This window comes from Syngnathoides biaculeatus, chromosome 20 (assembly GCF_019802595.1).
Source record: "Syngnathoides biaculeatus isolate LvHL_M chromosome 20, ASM1980259v1, whole genome shotgun sequence".
Taxonomy (NCBI): Eukaryota; Metazoa; Chordata; class Actinopteri; order Syngnathiformes; family Syngnathidae; genus Syngnathoides; species Syngnathoides biaculeatus.
Window position 1 is genome coordinate 6,116,788 of NC_084659.1, and position 22,671 is coordinate 6,139,458.

Consider the following 22,671-nt stretch of genomic DNA (forward strand, 5'->3'; position numbering starts at 1 on the left):
AAGAATTTTTAAAAATCCCCGAAGCCGATTACGAAAGCAAAGCCAAAGCGCGCACCTGGATTTGTTCGAAGGGGACCTCGAAGCTGAAGGACTCGTTGTAGTACGGGTTGAGCGTGTTCTTCTTGATGGTGGTCTTCTTCTTCTTCAGACGCTTGCCGTTCTGCATCAGGTGGATCTTCACGTACGGATCTGCGGCGCGACAGCGACACCATCAGGCGACGTCTCGCGTCACCGCAATCGGCAAACGAAAGGCGCTCTGGCGCGGACTTCCCGTCCGACCGGGAAAATCCACCTCATTTTCCGCCTGACGCGCCGTCAATCGTAAGCGTTGAGTCGCGCGTGGCGACGCGACCTCCCGCAGGAAACGCGCACCTGAGCGCGGCGTCGCCGTCTTAGCTCGCCGGAGCCCGTCTCCTCGCCGCCATTTTACGCACGGGTGGCGAAGCCCGGGATTATTACAGGCGGGGGGAGGAGGAGGAGGGAGGTGGCGACCTGCTGTGTTGCATGCTGGGAGTTTGTTGCTTTGCCCAATGAACATCAAAGCAGGTTAAAAATAGAACGCCTGTCATCTTAGCCGCCCTCGCGTCACTTTGCATCGGTCGCGCTGCGCCCGCGGGCGATTTGGCGGCTCGTTTTCGTGCGGTTGCCGTGTGTCTTAAATATCCATCCATCCATTTTCTTCACCGCTTATCCTCACGAGGGTCGCGGGGAGTGCCGGAGCCCATCCCAGCTGTCAACGGGCAGGAGGCGGGGCACACCCCGAACTGGTCGCCGGCCAATCGCAGGGCACACGGAGACAAACGGCCGCACTCACAATCACACCTACGGGCGATTGAGAGTGTACAATTAATGTTGCGTGTTTTTTGGGATGTGGGAGGAAAACCGGAGTGCCCACCCGGAGGAAAGCCACCAGGGACGGGGGAGAACATGCAAATGCCACACAGGAGGGGCCGGGATCGAACCTGCAGCCTCGGAACTGTGAGGCCAACGCTTTACCAGCTGAGTCTTAAATATCAAAAGTAAAAAGCCGCATGCTGCACGTCTCTGTGTGAACTTTGTCAGGCAAACGCAGACTTTTGATGCAGCATCTCTGTGTGAAAGTGGCTTCAAAGTGCCGCAAAAGTCCCTCATCTTTTTTGTAACTTGCGTGTTTGTTTGTTTATTTTGCAGCAGCAGAAAACCAAATAAGAGCAGACAGCGGCGCATTTGCGAGGAAGTACGCTCAAAAGGAATGATTAGCGATTACAAAGGCGCGAAACGATAATGCGCACGTGTCCGCCTAATCGTGGCGATCACGCAAGCCGCTCATTGGTCGATCCGACGCCGAGCGTGCAATGTTGGAGTTGTGTTTAAGCGCGTCTTGACTGACCTGACAGGCCGCCCACGTCCATCTTCTTCAGGTTCTTGGCCTCCAGGACCACCACGGTGAGCTTGCCGGCGGTGGGCACGTAGCGCAGGGAGAAGCAGATGTCGCCCAGCTTCTCTTGCTGTGGCGCGAAAAACTCCATCAATCTTTTTGGCATATTTTTCTTTAGCGGGCATTTACAGTGTTGAAAAAAAAAAAAAAAAAAAAAAAAAAGCAGTACGTGCCTCGGATCAATAAAAGGTTGAGAAACAACACTTTAAAGTCGACACTCAGTCAAGCACGTCCGAAGCCGTTTGCTGGCTTTGTAATGAGCTGCGGCCGGCAACTTTGTCTATTTGTAATAAAAGCGTAGACGTCATAAATCAAGAACGCGTCGGTGTTCAGCAGCTAATAGCGGCGCCGCAGAGCAGAACCCCAAGAGAGATAAAGCGACGCCCCCCCCCCCCCCGCCCCCCTCCCCAAAAAAAAAACGACAAAAATGTCTGCGTTCATTTGACGGCATTTCATTTCCCTTGTGGGAAAAAAAAGAAAAAGTCTAACAAGCTCGAGCTGGGCTCCATTAAATACGATCGTTAGCTACATGCTAATTGAAATGAATTAATTCAGCCAATAAACATCGCAAGAGGAAGCCGCGCCGCCGTCACAGATCCGTCACGAGCAACGCCGCAAAGTCGGGGAAATTGAATTCAGGGCGAGCGCAAAAAGTCAGTCGGGGAAGCGGAATTGGCGGAATCGCACCCCCCACCCCCGGGCGAGGTGTCGGCTTTCAACTTAAAATGCGGCGACCCGGTCACCGCGCGCTGTCGCAATTAACCTTTCAACGCGGCGGCGGCGGCGGCGCTAAGCAGGTTGCCGTGGCAACGCGCGAGGCTGCGCCCGTGACATTTAGCGTGAAAATTGAATCCCCTGAACTGTTGCCGGCAAAGTCCCGGCCGCTATTAATCGAAGGGGAAGCGCGATTAAGCGGCGTTTGGCGCTCACCTCCTCCTTCTCGGCGCTCTGCAGGTCCCGCCACTCCTCCGTGATGTGGCTGAAGTCCACCTTGTTCATGGGCACCTTGATGTCGCCGATGGCGTCGTGCTTGGAGAAGCGGTCGAAGTCGTACACCGTCATCACCAGCGTCTTGCCGCCCAGCTCCACGTAGGGGACCTGAGGGCGACGCCGCAATGGGAAAAGCGGGCGTGGGCGGTTTCTGTTCCGCGTAGCGACCGGCGACGGCAAACCGCGTCGGGCGAGGGGTCGTCACCTCCCCGTGACGTTCAAAGGGCGACAGCGGCAGCGTACGTTTATTCACAAGTAACGACCGCACGCTAACGCATGCTAGCGGCGGTCCGGTTCAAGCAACTCTAGTTAGCACGCTAAAACATGATGTCTTCCCAGTGGCGAAATAGAAATACAACGCGGTCACTTCCAGTAAACAAACCGTAACCAAGCGGGAATCATTTCAGAAAGGCGTGCGAATGGGGGCGCACGGCTACGTTATCGGTCGCTCGAACGAAAGCGGGCCTCGGAAAGCGTCGTTCCTTCGACTGCCAGTTGTGATCAAGAACCGGGGCGAGAAAACGCAGCAGTTCGCAAGCAAACGGCGACGGCCGCGGCTGTCGCGTATCAGCGGAGCCGATCCAGCAGCCAAGTCATTCCTTGAACGACCGAGTTTGCTTGGAGCATTTTCTTCTTGGTAAGTATTGGATACCTTTTACAATTTCACAGCTACTAAGCAATAACTAAGTTCTGTGAAGGAGAAGTCTTCTTTCGGGACAATGGTGGCCTCCGTACTACTCGTGTGTGAATGCAACGCATGTCTCCAAAATCTGTATTTTCTGTTTTATTACTATAAGTTTGCAAAAACGAGTTACCGCACCGCTAGCTGTTTTCTGAGTTGCCGTCGAAGCGGAGAAAGAGGTGCGGGCTCCACTTGGGACTCGTTCCAGTCGAACCTCTCTCTCGGTAACAAAAACAAAAATAATAGTCTACACTTCTTTCGTCGGTATAATCAACATAATTTAACACAACCCTGACTGTCATCACGCGGTACATATTTCAATTGCATTGTGCAGTACACTAACCTTAGCAGGTTGCTTACAACGGATACCGCCGCATGACCAATCCAGTCGTTGATCAATTGCTTGTAGGCCCTCCAGACCTTCGTCATTCTTTAGTTGGTCAACGTTACAATCGCTTGTGGAGAAAAGATACTTAGTGGACGATGTCTGGATAGGTGAACGACGCGCACATTCGCGTGCTCCATTTGTGTTTCTCCAATGCACATGGGTCGATATTTTATCGTTCAAAGCGCACTTCTTGTCGTAATGCTTCCTGGAAACAACATCTAACGATCCCCAATAACGTTCCAGAGTCTTTTTAGCCGTCATGCGTCACCTTTAACCGTCGCACAAACATTTGCGTAACTCCGGTCTGTATGCAAAAAGCGATAGTCAGTCGAGTGAACCCATCCAATATGGCCGCGTGGCCCGGATGTAGTCACGTGGTCGAAAACGGTCGATAGCAGCTTTTTTTTTTTTGTGCGGGGGTGCCGCAGGGTTTCTGCTCTGTCTTCACTGTAACATTTTTGTATGTACAGTAGTACCAAGCTCATTTTGAAAAGAGTGGAAAATCCTTGAAGAACATTTTCACTTAACATCATTTCAAATTCATCCAAATTCATTCCTTAAAAAAAGACGATTAAAGAATGCACCGGAAGTTCCAAAACAATCGTACCAACAACTCGGGCTAACGTTAGCTCCTCCCCCGCGTACAAAGCTCATCTCTCTTCTGAGATGTGCCACTTTGACATATTTTCTTGACGCGGCTGCGACAGCATCTTTCAGTTTTTAAGCGGATTTTGCGTCTAGCGAACCGCGAATCTGCGAGGAAACGGCGTTATTTTCCAGTCAAGCTGCGACGAAAGGACGGGGAGCACAAAGTTTCCTCGCCAACCGCCGCATCCATTTTGTCAGGAGGCCGTTTGAGCGCCGGCTGGCTGCCGTCTGCGCACCTTCAGGCCGCCCGCAAATGCCCGGTGGGGAAAAATGAAAAAAAAAGCAGAGGAGCGCTACCTTGAAGGTGAACTGCTCGTTGAAGACGGGGTTGAGAGTCTTGCGGTGGACTTTGGTCTCGAACTTCTTCTTCTTGTCGGGCAGCAGGTAGACCTTGACGTACGGGTCGGACGTGCCGCCCATGTCCATGGCGGGAAGCTCGGCAGCCTGGATGATCCCGACGATCAGCTGACGGGGAGGAAGACACAAACCTAGTCACCGATCGACACCTGGAGATGATTTATATTTCGTTCCTGGACCATGGCGTAGTCCTGGCGAGTGTTCTTGCGCGACCTGCTACATCCCTTTATTGATTTTTTTTTTAAAAGTTGATGTGTCATTTATCTGTTATCCCCCCCCACCCCCCCAAAACACCACAATTTTTGGAAATCAATAAAAAGTAGCACTGTACTGTATAAGAAAAAGTTGCTGTGAGCCACGGCTCACACCAAGACACTCGCGCGGAACCATCGATGGTTAGCTGCTACCTCACCAGGCTCCGCCTATTAAAGGCACATACATGTAAGGAGACACTTCAATAAGTAATAACAATAAGTAGTGGTTTTGTTTTTGTCTGGTTTCTCGACGTCACCGACCGATTTGGGACGCATCCGCTACGCTAAACGACGACGTGTCGGCGCGGAGGCGAGGCCGATAATTGTCAAGCGCGCCGGGCGGTCGGGCGGTAGGATTGACCTGCCAGTCGTCGCCCCCGCAAGAGGCCACCGAGCTGCTTAGTCAATCAACTTCGCATCAGGCGGCCATCAAGATCCTGGAAGCCAAAGCGAGGCGGGGGGGGGGGGGGGGGTGTAAGACAAAAACTAAAAGGGGGCAGGGGGGGAGACGACCTGACGGGAAAAAAAAAAAAAAATCAATCCCGGAGGTTTTTAGCGGCTTTACTGACAAACTCGTGCGCAATTAGCCTTACGTGGCGCGACGGGAAAGGGAGGGGGAGGCCATTTCAACTCCCGTCATTCAGAAGGCACCAAAACCAGCGGCGTGACGTGGCGCGCGCACGACGCCCGTAATCACACCTGCCACGCGTGTCCGTGTTTGCACATCTGCGCCGGTGTTTGCGCTGCTCTCCATCCGGTCGGCGCCGTGCGCTTCACTTTAACTGGCTTAACCGCGCTGATGCATCGTGGGACGGCTCAAGCGCGACCGTTCACTCCGTTAAGAGATTAAAAACGCGGCGGATGGAATTGTGGGGCGGTTCGTTCTGCCTTGGATGCGTGAGATTAAAAGCGTCATGGGAGGCAAGTATGATAATTAAACGTTTAGGCGCAACGGCGCTAGGCTAACACAGGGGTTCCCAAACCGTGTTGCGCGCAACCCCCAGGGGAGCCCGTCACCGAGGCCTGATAAAAACATTTTCTCGATATATGTCGATATTTTTTGGGGCACACAAAGACTTGTTTGTGTTTCATTTGCATTGTTTGCGCGGGCTTTCGTCTCATTAGCTCTGCCGCGACTCGGTGGCGGCGGCGATATTTGGCGCGGCGCACGAGAAGAAAAATGGGACATTTTTGCGGTGCCCTCCGGCCGCACAGCAGGAGGTCAGAAAGCAATCGTCGGCGTCTATCGGGCGTTCGCCGAAAATGCGTGAGGATTAAGAGGGGAAGCGTTTCCGCGAAGCCTCAAGGCGACTGCGATAAACAGCTGCCTCCTCGCCGCCCGCCGTCCCTTCGTCACGCTTTAGCCGCGCCGCGCGCGGCGCTTATTAGCGGCGCAATCACAGAGTGCCGTAAAATATGATACTGTCCGCATTAAAGGGCCTTTCAGTGAAATGACTCCGTAATTTGTCATTGTGAAAGTAATCCTTGACTGAGCACTAATGGCGTGTGTTCCTTTGACTTTTACAAGAGTCATTAAGCATTCCGCACTCTTTCACTCGAGCGCCGACAAAGGCCGCCGGCGAGCATCGCCTGCGGGAAACTCCTGGAGGAGGAACACTCCACAAAGGAGAATCGAGAGAGTTCTTCACATTCTGTGCGCCACACATTTCTCTTTTTTTTTTTAATTCACTGTCGGCCTTTTCATTGTGACGTGGAATGAGGGGCTCGGAGAAAGAAGCGTTCGCGTTGACCCAAGAACGGAGCGTTTTTCGAGGCACTATCAGGGAGCGGCTGCGCCAAAGTCTGGTATCGCTGCAAAATGACGTTCATTCGTAAGTGTTCCGCTTTTTTCGACGCCGTAACAAAGCGCGAGGAATGGTACATTGCTTTCACGAGGGTCAAGCTAGATAAGATACACCGCAGTCCATCATTCTGAAGGGAACATCACAAACGCGCCGGGGAAGAGAAATAAAAGGGAATAACGGAAAGCCCGAGCGGGGGCTTTAAATCAAAGGGCACATTTACTGGCGTCGGAGCTCGTATCAGACAATGGAGCGCGTTTGTGTGAAAGGGAATAAGGAAAAAACACGACCAGGCGGTTTAAGTGAATGGACTGCGTCGAAGGGAAGAGCGCAACGTCGGGACAAGGCCGGGACTTATCTTGTTATCCCGTTGTAACAGCGAAAAATGGCGGAGCCGCACGCTTTCCAACAGCTCTTTGCCGGGTGTCACAACGAATGTTTGTTTCCGAGACAAAGGGAAACTATCCCGCGTCGGAGCTAATTGCTCTCCCGTCAGCTGCGCTCCTAACTGGGGAATCGGCTCGTCCTCGGCGTGTTCAGTCACGCGTCTCTTATCTGTCACGCAACATCTGGCCGGCCCGTGTTGGTCCCGCGTCGTCGGCTTTTTTTTTTTTTTTTTTAAAGCCAGCCGGCGGAAAACAAAGAAAGCAGATGCAGATCTGACACCCCCCGGGGTGGTTGGGGACGTTTTACCCGATCGCGCGGAAACAAACGGAAAATACCAGGCGGAACGGAACGCCGGAGCCTCGCTGGGAACTGCTGAGAACAAACAGCAGCCGTGGACTTTGTTAAATAGTCCAGAGGCGAAGTAACTTCCCACAGGGATGGGCATCCGTGGACCCGAAAAAGGAAAAAATGGACGCGTTTAAAAGGGACAATTGGTCGAAACACCCAATTTGTGAAAACTGAGAACCGACCGTCGACTTCGCTGCGGATGACGTTGCAAAGCCGCGACAATCAATGTGTCGGGGGCGGGGGGCGAATTCCGATCACCTGGTGCAGCCCGAGAGCGAGGGGGAGGACCTGGACCTCGAAAGCAAAATTGACCAAAGGCCAACGATATTCTTGACTGCTGCAACCGTGCGTCAATTGGACCTCAGAATGTATCACATTTGGTGGCGTTTTTTTTTTTTTTTTGGAAAAAGGGAAACGTGGTTGAAAAACTCGTTAAAACGAAGTAACGGCGACGGGTTCAACTTAATTTTGAAAAGCAACTGGGAATAAACATAACATGTTACCGAGACCACGTGGCGAAATGTCATCTTGAGCATACTTACGACAAAAACACCGGACGCAAACGAGGTGTCTCACCGTGTTCTCGGTGAAATTGTAATCCAGCGAGTACTGTAATTTGCCCAGTTTCTGGTCCTCCTTGGGCTCGACCTCTTTCTCCGATTCCGTCAGGCCTGTCTCGGCGTCCTCCTCATCCTTCAAGGCCTGGAGGAGACACCCACCAAGAGTCAGTGCCGTCTGAGCGCCGTCGGGGCGCCGGCGCCGCTCCCCCTCCGCCGGCTCGCCGGACCGACTCCTGCAAAGGCTGCCGCTTGTTTGATGACGTTTGGAGGGAGGAGGAAGGGGAAGGGGAAGGGGAAGCAAGCACTGAAACACACACAGCAGTTAACACGGGAACATGCTCCGAGATGCACTAAAAGTCTCGCTCCCCCGATGGCGCGTCTGAAGGGAAGATGGCAGGACGGCGCCCGAGATGAGCGCAACGGGCAGGCATTGAGAAGAAAGACGTACACGCACACACAAAGAGAGAGAGAGAGAGAGAATCTCCTGGAAAGAGAGATCACAGTTGCCGTGGCGTCAGTTCACGTCAGATCAACCTTTGCTAGTCTGGGTGGGTGAGGGTGGCGGGTGGCGGGTGGGGGGGTGATAGCGGTGCCGGTGGGGAGGGTGACGTTGGCGACAACATGCGATTGAAGAGCCTCAAACGTCATTCGCTCAGCATGGAAAAGTTGCCGTCCCCTTTTTTCCCCCCTTTGGCTTGTCGTGCATGCACAGCATTCCCGGTCGGTGGTGCCGCCGTGCGCCGGTGTCACCCCGAAACCCTCCTTCAGTACTTTACACCCTCAAACATCCTCAGCGTCGTCGTCAGTGTCGCCCTCCCCGGAGCGAAGGTCCTCAATTGGGCCGGGCCAGCAGCTTTTCGTCCGCGCCGGCTGGACGCGATTCGCTCCATTTGTGCGTTTTCCAGAAGGATTCGTTGCGCGTTAAGTGAACCGACGTTTGATCGATCCTTTCGGTGGGAAGCAAAAACAATTTCAGCGACTTCAAGTTGACGCCGGGCAGCATTTGCGAGTGGAGGCCTGCGAGGCGGGCAAGCAGAGGCCCGTTTTTAAGCAAGGTAAAAAGAACAAGAACTCCAGATACAGAAAAAAAACATTTTTAACGTGGTCGGAATTGTTTGCAGATGATAAGATTGCAAACCTTATTTTACTGTAATTTCCGGCCTATAAGCTACGACTTTTTTTTTTACACGCTTTCAACCCTGCAGTTTATGCGTCAATTGGTGCATTTTTTTATAACGGCCGCAAGGGGGCACTCGAGCGCAAAAAGGTAAGAGTTTAGACTGGTGGAATATATGTGCCGAGGAAGTGACTTTTACCGGTTCGGCCCTCTTAGCGCTGCGATAGCATGTTACTGCCGTGTCTCAGTGATTTTTACACGTATTTTTTTTTTTAAACCGGTCCTGTTAGCGCAGCGCTAGCATTAGTGTTAGCATGAGCGCTAGCATTACCGCGGCGGCGCTCGTGTTAAACTCTTTCTGTGTACCGTCTTTCTTTGTAAATATGTCGTGTTTCAATGTGGGCACTTGCGGCTTTTACACAGCCGCGGCGTATGTATGTGCCAAATGGGATTTCCTTTACAAATGTACTGGGTGAGGCTTATAACCAGGTGCGCTCTGTAGGCCGGGAATTACGGTAATTATTTGAAACATTTTCCAGTAGTCCAGTTGACTTGCGTTCGAGGCGGGCGAGCGGTGACGGCAAGCTTGAGAACAATGAAAAACGCCGGTCAAAGCCGTTTGGCAATTTCTGCTACTTCTGTTTACATGCAAAATGATTTAGCCGATGCAGCAACTCCAAATGTTGATTTTTTTTTTTTCCCGTTAGCTTTATTAAATGCTGCTGCTGTAACTTTTGATTATTTCATTCATCTCAAATTACCATCTGGTACAACGGCCCGAAAGAGTTTTTCCTCCCGATCGCTAAATTGAGGACCCCTGCCCCAAAGAGGGGTCGCCATCCATCCCCGCAAGCCCCCTTTTGCCATCCCAAGCGTCATGCCAGCCAATGGGTGCTTGCGTAAATACGTTGAGGGGCGGGGCCCGTTCTTTGTAGCCAATCGGCCGGTCCGCTCCAGTGAAAGCAAAAGGCTGAGCAACGCCGATCGGCGTCTGGGTCCGTCTCCCGCCGACCGAAATTTAAAAAAAAAAATCCAATTGACACTCGGACGGGTTTGGTAGTTGCGGTTGCGTTTAAAACGGCGGGAGACTCGGCAACCGATCGGTGTCGCTCGGTCCCGTCTTATCGTACGTGTGGCATATATGCGCATATGCAGCGTGTACGCACATATATAACAGCTATACATGTACTGTACGCATAGTTACATATGATTGGGCTCAAGTCGGGTTGTCGTCAAGAGGCTATTCGAAAACTGTCTCAAAAACATCAGAGCAGCAGGCTTAAGAAGATCCAACAGCAATTGGGAAACCTACCGCCAGCGACCATCCCGCACAGTCATCAGACACAACACAGATAAGGAGGACATAGAAGGAAGAAACACAAATTAAAACAAACCACACACAGGAAGCAACGCGAGCAGCACCGCGAGAAACGAGGCCGGGGGATCAAAAGCGAGCCCGCTAAAAACGGAGCTCGACCGATCGATCGGGGGCGACGGGGTTAGCGCGCTAGCCGTTAGCGTTGTTTTACGATATTTCTCGGGGCGGGAAAGATCGCAAGAATCACGTGAATCATTTTAAATCACACAATAAGCATTCGATGAAGACCTTAGCACAGGTGCGACTAAAGGAATTGCCGGGAATTCGTCACATTTTCTCTGCTATCGTCGGGCCGTTACCTCGGTTTTGGCCCCGTCCTTGACGTCCTTCATGTTGATGGCGTTTTTGCCTTTGTCCTTGCCCTTCTTCTTGTTCTTCTTCTTGAAGATCCACTTTTTGCACACGCAGAAGCAGCAGGCCAGCACCAGGATGATGGCCACGAAGGCGATGGACACGATGGCCCACGACGGCACTGCGGAGAGGACGCGCGCCGCGAGGGCTCGTCAACGTCGGGAAGGCCCGAACGGGTTTATTAATGAGATGAGCGGCTGCGCGATTATCGGAGATCGCGCTCGTCCTGTTTGCAGACGGCAGCCGAGCGACGGTGAGGACCACGCCGGCTTTCGACTTTTCAGTCGGTGCTTAATCCGATGTAAAATGCTGCTGCTGACGGTTGGAGTACAAAAGAAGAAAAAGTGCATTTTGCTGTCAGGGTTGTGTTTTTTTTTTTTTAATTTTTTGGGGATGAGCGGTGCGGTACTGTGTAAGGATCGATGGCTCGTCGACTCAAATCAATAAGTTCTTTCTTCCAGAGAGAAAAATAACAGTTGGCGCTCGACGACGAGTCTGCCGATTTGGGCCTCGCGTCACAACAAACAGCCCTCGCGTCTGCTCTTTTTATACCCTTGGCTTCTTAAATCCCTTATACGTGTCCTACCTATAGTATATCGACAATAAACCTACATTATATACACTATATAAAGTCAAAGCAAAAAAAAAAACAAAACAAATCAGCTCCCTCATTACCTGAAAAGGTTTGTTGGACGTTTTCAGCATAATGACATTAGTTGAACCTCGTTTGCAGACGTCGCCCGCTCATCCCGCGACTGCGCTTATCGTCTTCATCGGTCACACGACGGCCCGCGAAAACCACTCGGCTGTTCCTTAATTAAAGCCAGCCCGAGTCCCAGAAAGCAATGAAAGCCTCCCCTAATTAACGACGTCGTGCGAGCGCCTTCTCTCCGGGGAAAAAGCGGCGGAGAGCGGGAGGGGAATAAGAGGCGCAACGCGGCGACGAAGCCCTTCGACGGCTTATCTGTCGTCACGCCAGGGTGAAGACATAAAACGTGGCCCACTCACAGGATTCAAGTACGTCCACATTTGGCCACGAGTATTTTGAGAGGTGAACAATATTTATTACTGTGGTTGTGGCCTGGTTTTCTTTGGACGTTTGATGCGTGTAACAAAACCCCACAAAAGTGATTATTGTACGACTTTCCTATGAGCGACACTATTCCGACTCGATGATACATAAATAAAAAGTAAAATTATACCAATCCCAGCAGGGAAACGGAAGTTTTGATATCAATCCAAACATTGCTCTTGGGGAAAAACAAACAAGTACGGGCTGTTCGGTCCCTGTACGAGTCGTTTTTGGCGAGAAATGGACTCCGCCAAAGTTGCCCGCTGTCACCAATTTTGTTCGCAACCGTTAACGGACAGAATTTTTAGGCGCAGCCGAGGCGGGGAGGGAGTCCGGTTTGGTGGCCTCAGCATCGCCTCTGCAGATGACGTGGTTCTGTTGGCTTCATCGAGCCGTGATCTACGACTCTCACCGGAGCGGTTTGCAGCCGAGTGTGAAGCGGCTGGGATGAGAATCAGCACCTCCGAATCTGAGTCTACGGTCCTCAGCCGGAAAAGGGTGGCGTGGCCTCTCCGGGTCACGGATGAGATCCTGCCCCAAGTGGAGGAGTTCAAGTATCTTGGGGTCTGGTTCACGAGCGAGGGAAGAACGGAGCAGGAGATCGACTGACGCATCGGTGCAGCGTCTGAAGTGATGCAGACTTTGTATCGGTCCGTTGCGGTAAAGAGGGAGATAAGTCGAAAAGCGAAGCTCTCAATTTACCGGTCGATCTACGTTGCTGCCCTCACCGATGGGCATGAGCTGCGGGTCGTGACCGAAAGAACGAGATCCCGGATACAAGCGGCCAAAATTTAGTTTCCTCTGCAGGGTGTCCGGGCCCTCCCTTAGAAAACGGGTGAGGAGCTCGGTCATCCGGGAGGGGCTCAGTGTCGAGCTGCTGCTCCTCCGCATCGAGAGGAGCCAGATGAGGTGGCTGGGGCACTTGATTCAGATGCCTCCCTGACACCACCCGGTGAGGTGTTACGGGCACGTCCCACTGGAAAGAGACCCTTATGCCGACCCAGGACACACTGGAGAGACTGTCTCTCGGCTGGTCTGGGAACACCTCGGGATCCCTCCGGAAGAGCTGGAAGGGAAGTCTGGGTATCCCTGCTGAAGCGACTTCTACCGTGACCCGACCCGGAGAAGTGGTAGAAAAAGTATGGATGGAAGGATGGACCCCAAGTGCACATGCTGTCATCACTTCCACTAACAACCCAGGCTAATCTTAGCTCTTCCCTGCGATAACAAAGCTTGTCTCTTAGTTGAGATGTATCACAGAGCAGCAATTATCATTTACATGGTGCTTCAGTATCATATTGTTACATTTTATCACACTAAATACCACCCCCAAAAAAAACAACAACATATATATACATATATATATACACACACACACACACACGAGTAGGCCATTGGGAATAGGTCCTCAGGAAAAACAAAAAACAAATATGGGAATGACGTTTAACCCTGGAAGTTACTTATCGTCCTGCCTCACTATAATCTGAATCGGTAGATGTTTTTCCAAACCGAGTCTTCCTTCCTTCCTTCAAGCACGCTGCACTAATCCAACGTGGCAGCAGCCTGTTGGGTCAATTAACCTTCACCCATTCGTCTCGTTCCGACGACCGGGAGCGGCGGCGCGTCTGCGGCCTCGCCCCCTTCCCCGCCGGGTGTGCCTGTTTAAGCGGACAACATGGCGGCGGGGAGTGTGACGCGCACATCCCTCGCCGAAAAACAGCAACATAAAAATAAGAAAAAAAAAGAAGATACGGCAAACTCTGTAATGCATCTCGCGTAAGATAATTGCCGCGTCTCTCCTCCGCGGCACGAACGGCGTTGTTCTGCCGTCAAAGCGATCGCACGCGGCGGCACAATCGTCGGCATCGTGTTCTATTAATAGCGCCTTTCAGCTCTCGGCGCGTTCGTTCCTGGAACTGAAACGATTCTCGTAGCTCATCGCGGTGCCGCGTTATGCCTGACGTCCTTGGAATATTTATGCAAGTCGGCAGCGCAAGTAAGTAAGATCGAAAGCAGCTGCCGTGACACGTCCCAGGGACCAAATTCAAGGAACAGTTCCTGCCCAAATGGGCGGCCATTAAAACCGGAGGCGAGGGAACATTTGGGACTACTTTTGCCGTCAATAGGAAAACGCTTACGCGTAAAAAATTCAAATAAAAGGCTTGCAATTGTTCTCTCGATGGAGGGGAAGGGTGAAGAATTTGGAAAATGAGAAGAAAATGTCGAAAAAAAAAAAATGAATTCCGTGCACGATTGCATCTTTTCCTTCACCTTCAAAACGACCTCAAACGCTGCGCCCGAGATCTTGATGGGAATTTTCATTTTGGTAAACATGCTGGAATTGGTCCACGGGCGCTAGTAAATGTCTGTGTGTGTGTTTGTGGACAACTAGCCTTCCACGGCAACTCCCCCCCCCCCGGGGGCAACGAGTCGCGAGCTCACGAGCCGGACTTTTCCCCAGACGGACTCACGCTACTGCAATTTTAGTCCGATTACTCGACGAATCGACGCGAGTGCTCCGCGCAGACGGCGCCAACAAAAGCTCAGTTCAGAGGTGGGTTGCTCAAAGGCTACAAGTGGAACATTACGACGTTCAACAATCTGAAGGTGTCGGATCGGTCTGACGACTTTTTAAAAACTAAAGAACACGATTTGCTCTACCTCGCGTATTTTTACTTGATTTTACTTTGGCGTCCAACATTTGTTAAAGGGGCAACGATTTTGAGGCACGTCACGATCTCAAGTACGGCAACAAACAAACAGATCGTACACCGAAGATATTGTCGGAATAATTATAACGGACAACTCACATGGGATCTTGTTGAGCTCGTTCATGAATTTGTCCTTGATCTTGGAGAAGGCCTCGTCCTTGGGTCCGGCGCCAGGGCCGCCCGCCGCGTTGGTGGTGTTGGACGAGGAGGAAGAGGAGGAGGCGGCGGCGGTGGCCGCGGGGGCCGCCGCCGCCAGCGCTTCCCTCCGACTCTCGTTCATCTTGCCGAGCCTGCGCCGTAAAAACGAGACAAAGACCTCAGGTTTTCTTTCCCTTCCTTACGACGCCGGTGCGACGCGCCGGCATCTGCCAGCCGAGCCTGGACCAACACCCGGTGAGGCGCTCGTAGTCACAACAAAGCTGCTCACGCGTCGCTTAAACCGAAGATTATTTATTAGCCAGGTGCCACGCCTGGCAATAAATAAACGTAGGTCCTGTTTTTAGACTTAACTGAACGGAGAGTTTGCCAGTTGGCCCGAAAGGACGGCCCCCCCTCAGCTCGGGAAGCAACGCGTGCCTGTAGTTAGTAAGCAATACATAAATAAACGCACGCAAATACGTACAAAATCCATTTTGTCGAGGAGTTCCGTCTTCAAAGGATTCTTGGTCAAATGCGGTAACCCCCCCCCCAAAAAAAAAAAATGTCTGCTTTGAATCAAAATGGCTTCCAGTGCAATTGCGGGCGTGGCTTTGTCAGACATTTTAAGGGCAACGTTCCCTCTAAGCTGCGCAACTGCGCATTTGCGCACTTCTCGCACACCCTCAGCGCAGAGGAAAACAGATCAAGTGCAGTAAACTACAGCCTGATGTCTTGCCACTCACAAAGAACTGATGCTCGGCCACACAGGGCCACACACTCTACTTCCTGGTTTACCTGACACCCCCCCCCTCCCCTCCATTTTAAAGGGGTACGCTCATAATTAATAAACACCTGGGTATGTTAATAATAGAAGAAAAAGTGGTGAAATTGGATGAGATTTTCTCTTTTTTGAGAAAAAAAGGTAGCAGTAAAAGTAAAAGTAGAAAGGACAGGATGAGATGGTGAATAATGTTAAAATTCCACCTTGGCACAGCCTGATTGAGGATGAAAGCACAAACGATGTATTGTTCAAAAAGCAAATTCTGTATTTTAAACATAGGAGGAAACACAACATTAACCCTAAAACTGTTTTGGGAGCATCGTTCAGCTTTCAACATGCATTGCAAAAGATATTCTGCAAGCAATAATTCAGTTTTACACCAAGAAAAACAGACGAGCATATCGTTGCATTAAAAAAAAAAATGAAACAAAGTTGGAAGCGACATTTCAAATTTATAGTTTAATAGTTGGCTTGCTATGTATTTGCATAGTAATGTATTTTTGTCAATGGTCAAAGGGGGCGCTCACGGTGTGTTTGGTCAGACACAAAAAAATTAGAGGGAACATTGTTTGGGGCGCCTCCTCATGATAATGTCAAGTTGCTACGTGAAACATGCATCGAGGGCTGAATGTAACAAAAACAACAGCAAAAAAACATCTTAAAATGAGCCTAGAATGGAGTCTTTAAACCAACGTGGCAGACTTGGCGTTTCTTTTCGGGGTTGGGTTCCCGAGGCTCTGTCATTGATCTTCCTCATGTTGCCAAGTGAAACAGGTCTTGGGGGCTGAATTTTCAAAAGAAATCCTCCAGTGTGTCGTCCATTTGGAAAGATGCAAAATGAGCCTGGAATGGCCTCTTGAATCCAAAATGGAAAACTTGCCGTTTTTCTTTTTTTTTTTTCTAACCACGGAAACCATTTTTGGGTCCATTACCTTCGTCTTTTGTTGTTGTTGTTGCCAAGGAAAACCTGCTTTTGAGCGCGACTTTTCCTAGGTAGACTTTTTACCAGGACGAACGCGCCGTGTGCGTCGTGCTGAATGCTTGAAAAAAAAAAAAAAAAAAAAAAAAAATCAACGTCGTCACGCTACCCGTGCGCCTTCGTGACTCATCTCCCGTCGGAGGACCGCGCGGCAACTTGCGCCCGCTCTCGCCCAGCGCGAGAAAATCCACTTCGGCTCGTTTCACGGGGAAAAACCTGAAGCGGCATTGACCCTTTTTCTGAGCGCGCTCATGTCTGTGCGGGAATATCCTGCATAGGATACATCTGCCCCCCCACACACACACACACACTTTGGACGACTTAGAGGGGAAAACAAGCACAAAATGGCCGCTTGTTGCTCCCCGCGAGTCGCTGTGGCGTAGCCATTCCGCTCCAGTGAAGTGTCGCATTTGATTTGCCGCAGCACCAGAAAAAACAAAACAAAAACGTATTAATATAAATGAGTAATAAAAATTATTTTTATTCAAATCTATTTCTATCCAATATACATATTTTTAAGTAATAGAAAAATCAATATAAATACATGCTAGTTTAAGGCAATCAATGTGTTGAATTTAAAATAGCACTTTTCCCATAAAAACAACACACTCAATTGTAAGAGAATGCACAGAAATGAACAATAAATATTTCACTTATTGCAGAATTTGTGTCTTGAAGGGTGGGAGCGTCTCGGCGTGAGTCGTGACCTACAGCGGCTCCCTTGTGAGCGTTGAAGGGGCGTGGCCTAGCACGTGACGAGACCGGAGTCGAGGTTTGGCTCAGCTCGGGTGGGAGCGTCTCGGCGTGAGTCGTGACCTACAGCGGCTCCCTTGTGAGCGTTGAAGGGGCGTGGCCTAGCACGTGACGAGACCGGAGTCGAGGTTTGGCTCAGCTCGGGTGGGAGCGTCTCGGCGTGAGTCGTGACCTACAGCGGCTCCCTTGTGAGCGTTGAAGGGGCGTGGCCTAGCACGTGACGAGACCGGAGTCGAGGTTTGGCTCAGCTCGGGTGGGAGCGTCTCGGCGTGAGTCGTGACCTACAGCGGCTCCCTTGTGAGCGTTGAAGGGGCGTGGCCTAGCACGTGACGAGACCGGAGTCGAGGTTTGGCTCAGCTCGGGTGGGAGCGTCTCGGCGTGAGTCGTGACCTACAGCGGCTCCCTGTGAGCGTTGAAGGGGCGTGGCCTAGCACGTGACGAGACCGGAGTCGAGGTTGGCTCAGCTCGGGTGGGAGCGTCTCGGCGTGAGTCGTGACCTACAGCGGCTCCCTTGTGAGCGTTGAAGGGGCGTGGCCTAGCACGTGACGAGACCGGAGTCGAGGTTTGGCTCAGCTCGGGTGGGAGCGTCTCGGCGTGAGTCGTGACCTACAGCGGCTCCCTTGTGAGCGTTGAAGGGGCGTGGCCTAGCACGTGACGAGACCGGAGTCGAGGTTTGGCTCAGCTCGGGTGGGAGCGTCTCGGCGTGAGTCGTGACCTACAGCGGCTCCCTTGTGAGCGTTATCGGCTCGTATTCGCGTTTGACCGTTTCGCCCAATCAATCGTCCGCAAGAGCATCTGCGGCTGCAACACAAATCCAACCCCCCCCCCCAAAAAAAGGTACAAATTATAGAGAATAAGATGCTAAATAATTGTAGGCAGTGGTCCTGCTCATCAGATGTAAACCTTCAACCCAATTACGGAGCGGCCAGATGGCTCAGCGGGTCCCCAAACGCGGCGCCAATGCTGGAAACCACACACAGCTTCCTTCTCGCTATCTGGGTCACTTCCCTGGCCGTTTACCTCGCTCTACCGCGTTCCCTCCATCATACTCTCACCCCCCACCCAACCGCGAAAAAAAAAAAAAAAAAAAACAACGGCAACGCAGACGACATCCTTCGTGGAGCTTTCATTGCGGTAATCATGCAGCAAATCACCAATTAGAAGCATTTTGCCAATAATCACCTGCTCGCTATCGGCACGTGTCGACCGAAATGAAAATGAAATGAAAATCTTCCCTCTCCCTTCACTTCTCACACAAAAATGGCTGCTGCAAACCAAAATGGCAGACTTCCAGTACCTCGTCACGTCTGGCTTTTCTCGACTCGCGATGGTTCACAGCAGCCAAATTTCATGTCGCAGGAGTGAAATTAGCTTCAGTGGCTCAGGTTCCAAGTATACGTTACGTCAGCAGAGTTGAGCTCTGCCGCCATGTTCTACCGACAGGAAGTGAGATGACAAAAATGTCAAAATCCTCGCAATTCAGCGGTTATCCATCTTGCTAACAAAAACCAGACAAAATCTGTAGGAGTTCATCTTGGAAAGGTCCCCGGAAATAGCCGGACAAGCCCCGCCCCGCCCCGCCCCGCCCCTCTCCCTGATGGACACGACTTTTTGAAAACGGTCTTTGGGTCCTGAATTCTCAGATGCAGTAAGTCCCCAATTAAAACTTTCATCACCTGTTAACGGTCGGCCCTCGTGTTCGATACAAGGTCCGTGTAGCATAAATACAGGAGGTCTTAATTGGGCCCGGGATCGATAACGCCGGACCGGAGCCAGACGTGTTTTATTTGAACGCAGGAGCCGGGCCTCAAATTCCCCGGGCGGCCGTGAACATCGCGCTAATAAAGTTTGATTGCTCGCGAGCGATTCGCCGTGACGCCGCTGATGATCACTTCAACATTAGTCGCAGGTTTCATTACCTTCCCCGGCTCGGGAATCGGGTACTTCTGGCCGATCCTGGATAAACTAGAAATCATCAGCGCAAGGACACTCGTCGGTGTCCGAAGGGAACGGCAACAGTTTAATTACGCTGCTGTCGAGATGAGAGAGGCGCTGATATTTATCTGATGCGTGAGCGCAGTTTTGTGGTATTTCCTTCCCGTCTTGTCAGGCCCATATTAGCGCATATTTGCTACACAATCCCACGATTGTTGACAGGCAGGTTTATGAATCACGCTACGTAGTCGTGAAGCAAAATAAAAACAAAACGAGCCGTCTACAAGTCAATCGTGATTAACAGCAAAACTAAATCTTCAGAGGTTTCCCGATGAAAAATGATGTCCCAAACAGCTGCCAGAAACAAGTAAATATCAGTCCAGTGATTGATGGAAAAGCAAACTCTTGAAATATTAATTCAGTCCCTACAACGAAGGACTGCTCTTGTTGAGGAAAATGCTGTCCAAGTGAATTCTACCGATAGCAAGCAAGGAAGATGCAAAAAATATTTGGCCAGCGATTCACAGAAAAGGAAGCTCGCCCAAATCATTTTCAGGTCAGCCACTGAGCAAAAGAAAGGAAAAAAATTATCTCCTAGAGTCGATAGAACAGGTGCGAAGGGGTAAAAACGCAGAGAATCGGGTCGAATCTGATCATTCCCCCCCCCCCCCCCCCCCCGCCGCCGATCAAAACCAGACGAGTCTGCTTTTTGGAGGACAATCCTGAGCAACAGACGTTTCCGTGATCGTGACTTGAACTGGAACAAACGAAAATCGGTCATATATCGGGCGGGGGCTCGCTGAGTTTCCGCGAGTCCAGTAATAACACAAACGGCAAATGCAGCCTCCCCTCGCGTTTGATTTGACAACATGTTGAATTGCCGCTTTTAGCCAGAGTTAGAAGCCAAATGCGTGGAAAAGTGCGCTCCGGGTCACGCTCGCGGAAAACGAGTCAATCTGCCGGCATCCCCGAGCCAATCATAGCAAATCACGTTCATGTAAGAGCCAAATGTCAACGGCTCCGGAGGGGGCTCGGCGGAGGAGGCGGAGTTACTGAACCGACACGGTAATTTGGCTGTCAGTCACGAGCGGGACGCCGCCCGGCCGGGGACACGTGTCGCACTCGTCTTTAGAAATAACAGTAAAGCGCTCCGTGGCCGTCGGCTGCGGCGGCAGATAAGACGCAGGAAGTGGCTTCCTCGGCCTGGTCCTGCTCGGCCTCTTTACTCACCTGCCGCCAATCTCTTGGGGTAATGGAAGTTGGGGGGGAAGTTATTAACCCCGCTTTACCGCCGGGCCGCGACAGCTCCATTAAGGGCGCAGCTCAAAGATTTCCCCGCATTTTCAATTACGCCTTCCAAAGGCGCCGCAAAGCTAAGTAGAGGGAAGAAAGGAGCGGGGCCGGGAGTCTTATCGGCCTTCTCTTGTTCCCGCGGCCGCCCGGAACGCCGGGGGGGGGGGGGGGGGGGGGGGGGGACCGCTCCATTTTCTGACAGACACGCCACCCTCCGGAAAATGGGTCGGCTATTCGGGGACGGAATGAAGTCTTCCCGGATCAATAAGCGGGTGTGACAAAAATGGAGGTCGAGCGCACCGATTCTTCATCCGTGGCTCGGTCCCTTTGTCGATCTGTATTTTGTGTCCACGCAACACGGATGTGACTCAGTTCTCGGAAACCCAAAGACTGCATTCGTAGAATCCGACATCTTAGTTCAGTAGTTCATCAAAAAGAACAAAGCGTCTCTGGGGAAATACGCGAGCGCTTGAGAAGGCCGGCGACATGACAAGGCAGGCGGTCGAAGGCTAGAGATTAAACATGCGGGACGCTTCAGTCCCTCAAATGTTGACGGATGCGCTGACACTGACCCGAGCTCGGAGCCGGCGGCGCGCTCCGATGGCTAGAGGCAACACGGCGACGCCCCCGCCCCCGGGGGAAGTCGCCCCGGTGTGACTCGGGAGGCCAGGTCGGCGGGGAAAAACAGAAGGTGTTTGCTCAACCTCTGCCACGCCGCGGGGGAGATCTGCCCGGCAACCGGCGTCAGGGAGAAAGCGACGGGATTAAGTCCTTTAAAGGGTGAAGCGGTGCTATTCCGGACTCTTTGCTTTTCAACCTCCTGACGTGATCTTCTCCAGATGTGGCGTGCCGGGGAGCCGGCGGCGGCGGACGAGCGTGATCCGAAGTGACAAATCTCTGCGCTGCTCTGGCGTCACCGCAACCTTTTCCTGGGCTCCCGCACGGAAGGAAACAACCGCGCTTGCGGATGAGCGGACTCGCAACTTTACCGATTTTATACTTATCTGCCGCCGCCCCGTTTTTCTCTCGCCACCCACCTGACGGAAGTGGACCTCTTGTTGCGTTTCTGAACTGATGTGGTTTTTGAAAGGGAAAGAACCAAGGAAGGACACGTGCCAGATTGGAACATCGTCAAACCTGGCATCGGTAGTCCTTCCCTTCGGGGACTTTTTCAGGTTTCTTCACGCAGTTAACGCGGACGTTTGATTAATGTATGTAAATTGCGACAGACGCGTTTTGCTTGGGTGGAACAAGTTCGGCTCCGAGTACGGCACATCCGAAATCCGATTGGTTAAAGAAACAATCCCAGTGCCGACACATCTTACGTTGCAACGGGTCAGGAGTACCGACTCTGAAGCGCCGGGCAGATGAGATCGTCATGGCAGCACGAACAAGAGGAAATCTGATTGGTCCCACCCAAATAAATAAATAAAAAGTCAATTCCAAGATCATAATGCGGCACAAACACATCGTCAGGTTGCTAATCCGATAGCGGCGTCACAGAGGGAGCGGCGAGAAGACAAACACCTTCAGCAAATAAGCGGCGTGATTAGATGATGGCGGCGCAACGGGGCGCTCCGTAAACATCAGTCGCACCGAGAAAGTCGTCTCTGACGGCCTCTTGCCTTTCCTCTTGGTTCAAAAGTCATTTCAAAGTCGTCGCTCAGACGCGCCGGCTCCGTTTCGGCCGCCAGATGAAAAAAAACAAAACAAAACGAAATCTCGGACTTGACTGAGCTGTCACATCGGATCCGGTTATCGTTTAACGCGACGGCCTTTTTAAAATCATAGCCGGACTGAAACCGCTGCCGGCGTGATAGATAACGGCGTGCTGCTGCCGCTGATGAAATAAAAAGGTATCGCCGGCTTATGGCTCGGCATCGTCGCGTTAGCTGCAGACTCTCACTTTGTCCCCACGCCCCTGATTGGAGGAAGCAGCTGAACTCCACGAAAGGCTGAGTAAGGTTTGGTGAGACCGAGGACTGGGCACGGAGCACTTCAAAATGGCTTCTAAAAATTCCAGGTAACCAATAAATTCATGACCTATTCCAAGTGTCCCATTTGCCATTTCTGTCGAGTTTAAAATGTCACAGTAATGTTCTTGGCGAAGCGCTCACAATTTCATCCAACTTCATAAAGCATTTTTGGAGCAGATTCTCGGATATCAAACCTTCCCCGAAAAGGTAGTTCTCCCCCCCCCCAGCCCCCCCCCCGACACAAAAACTACATTTTCGCCAGAAGGGTTGCGATGGTGAGATGAAAAGATGAAGTTTAGGTTTTGGGATGTCCTCCGTACCTGAGACTGGTGCTTGTTTTTCCTGCAAGGACTG

General features: G+C 51.6%; 1 protein-coding gene across 5 annotated transcripts in view; it reads right to left on the bottom strand.

The window, feature by feature from the left end:
• syt1a (synaptotagmin Ia) overlaps window positions 1–22,671 on the bottom strand; it is a 74,154-nt gene that overhangs the window by 1,356 nt on the left and 50,127 nt on the right. For 2 of the 5 annotated variants that reach the window (XM_061806220.1, XM_061806219.1), the window contains 7 exons: window positions 14,562–14,752; window positions 10,628–10,800; window positions 7,850–7,975; window positions 4,423–4,590; window positions 2,348–2,515; window positions 1,370–1,487; window positions 56–189 (listed from right to left, as the gene is read on the bottom strand). In XM_061806220.1, the coding sequence (XP_061662204.1) occupies window positions 56–189; window positions 1,370–1,487; window positions 2,348–2,515; window positions 4,423–4,590; window positions 7,850–7,975; window positions 10,628–10,800; window positions 14,562–14,742 (1,068 nt within the window). In that variant the 5' untranslated portion in view covers window positions 14,743–14,752. Of the gene's footprint in view, window positions 1–55; window positions 190–1,369; window positions 1,488–2,347; window positions 2,516–4,422; window positions 4,591–7,849; window positions 7,976–10,627; window positions 10,801–14,561; window positions 14,753–15,084; window positions 15,369–18,410; window positions 18,429–22,671 lie in introns of those variants that run through there. The other 3 variants (XM_061806224.1, XM_061806223.1, XM_061806221.1) reach the window with 3 other exon arrangements.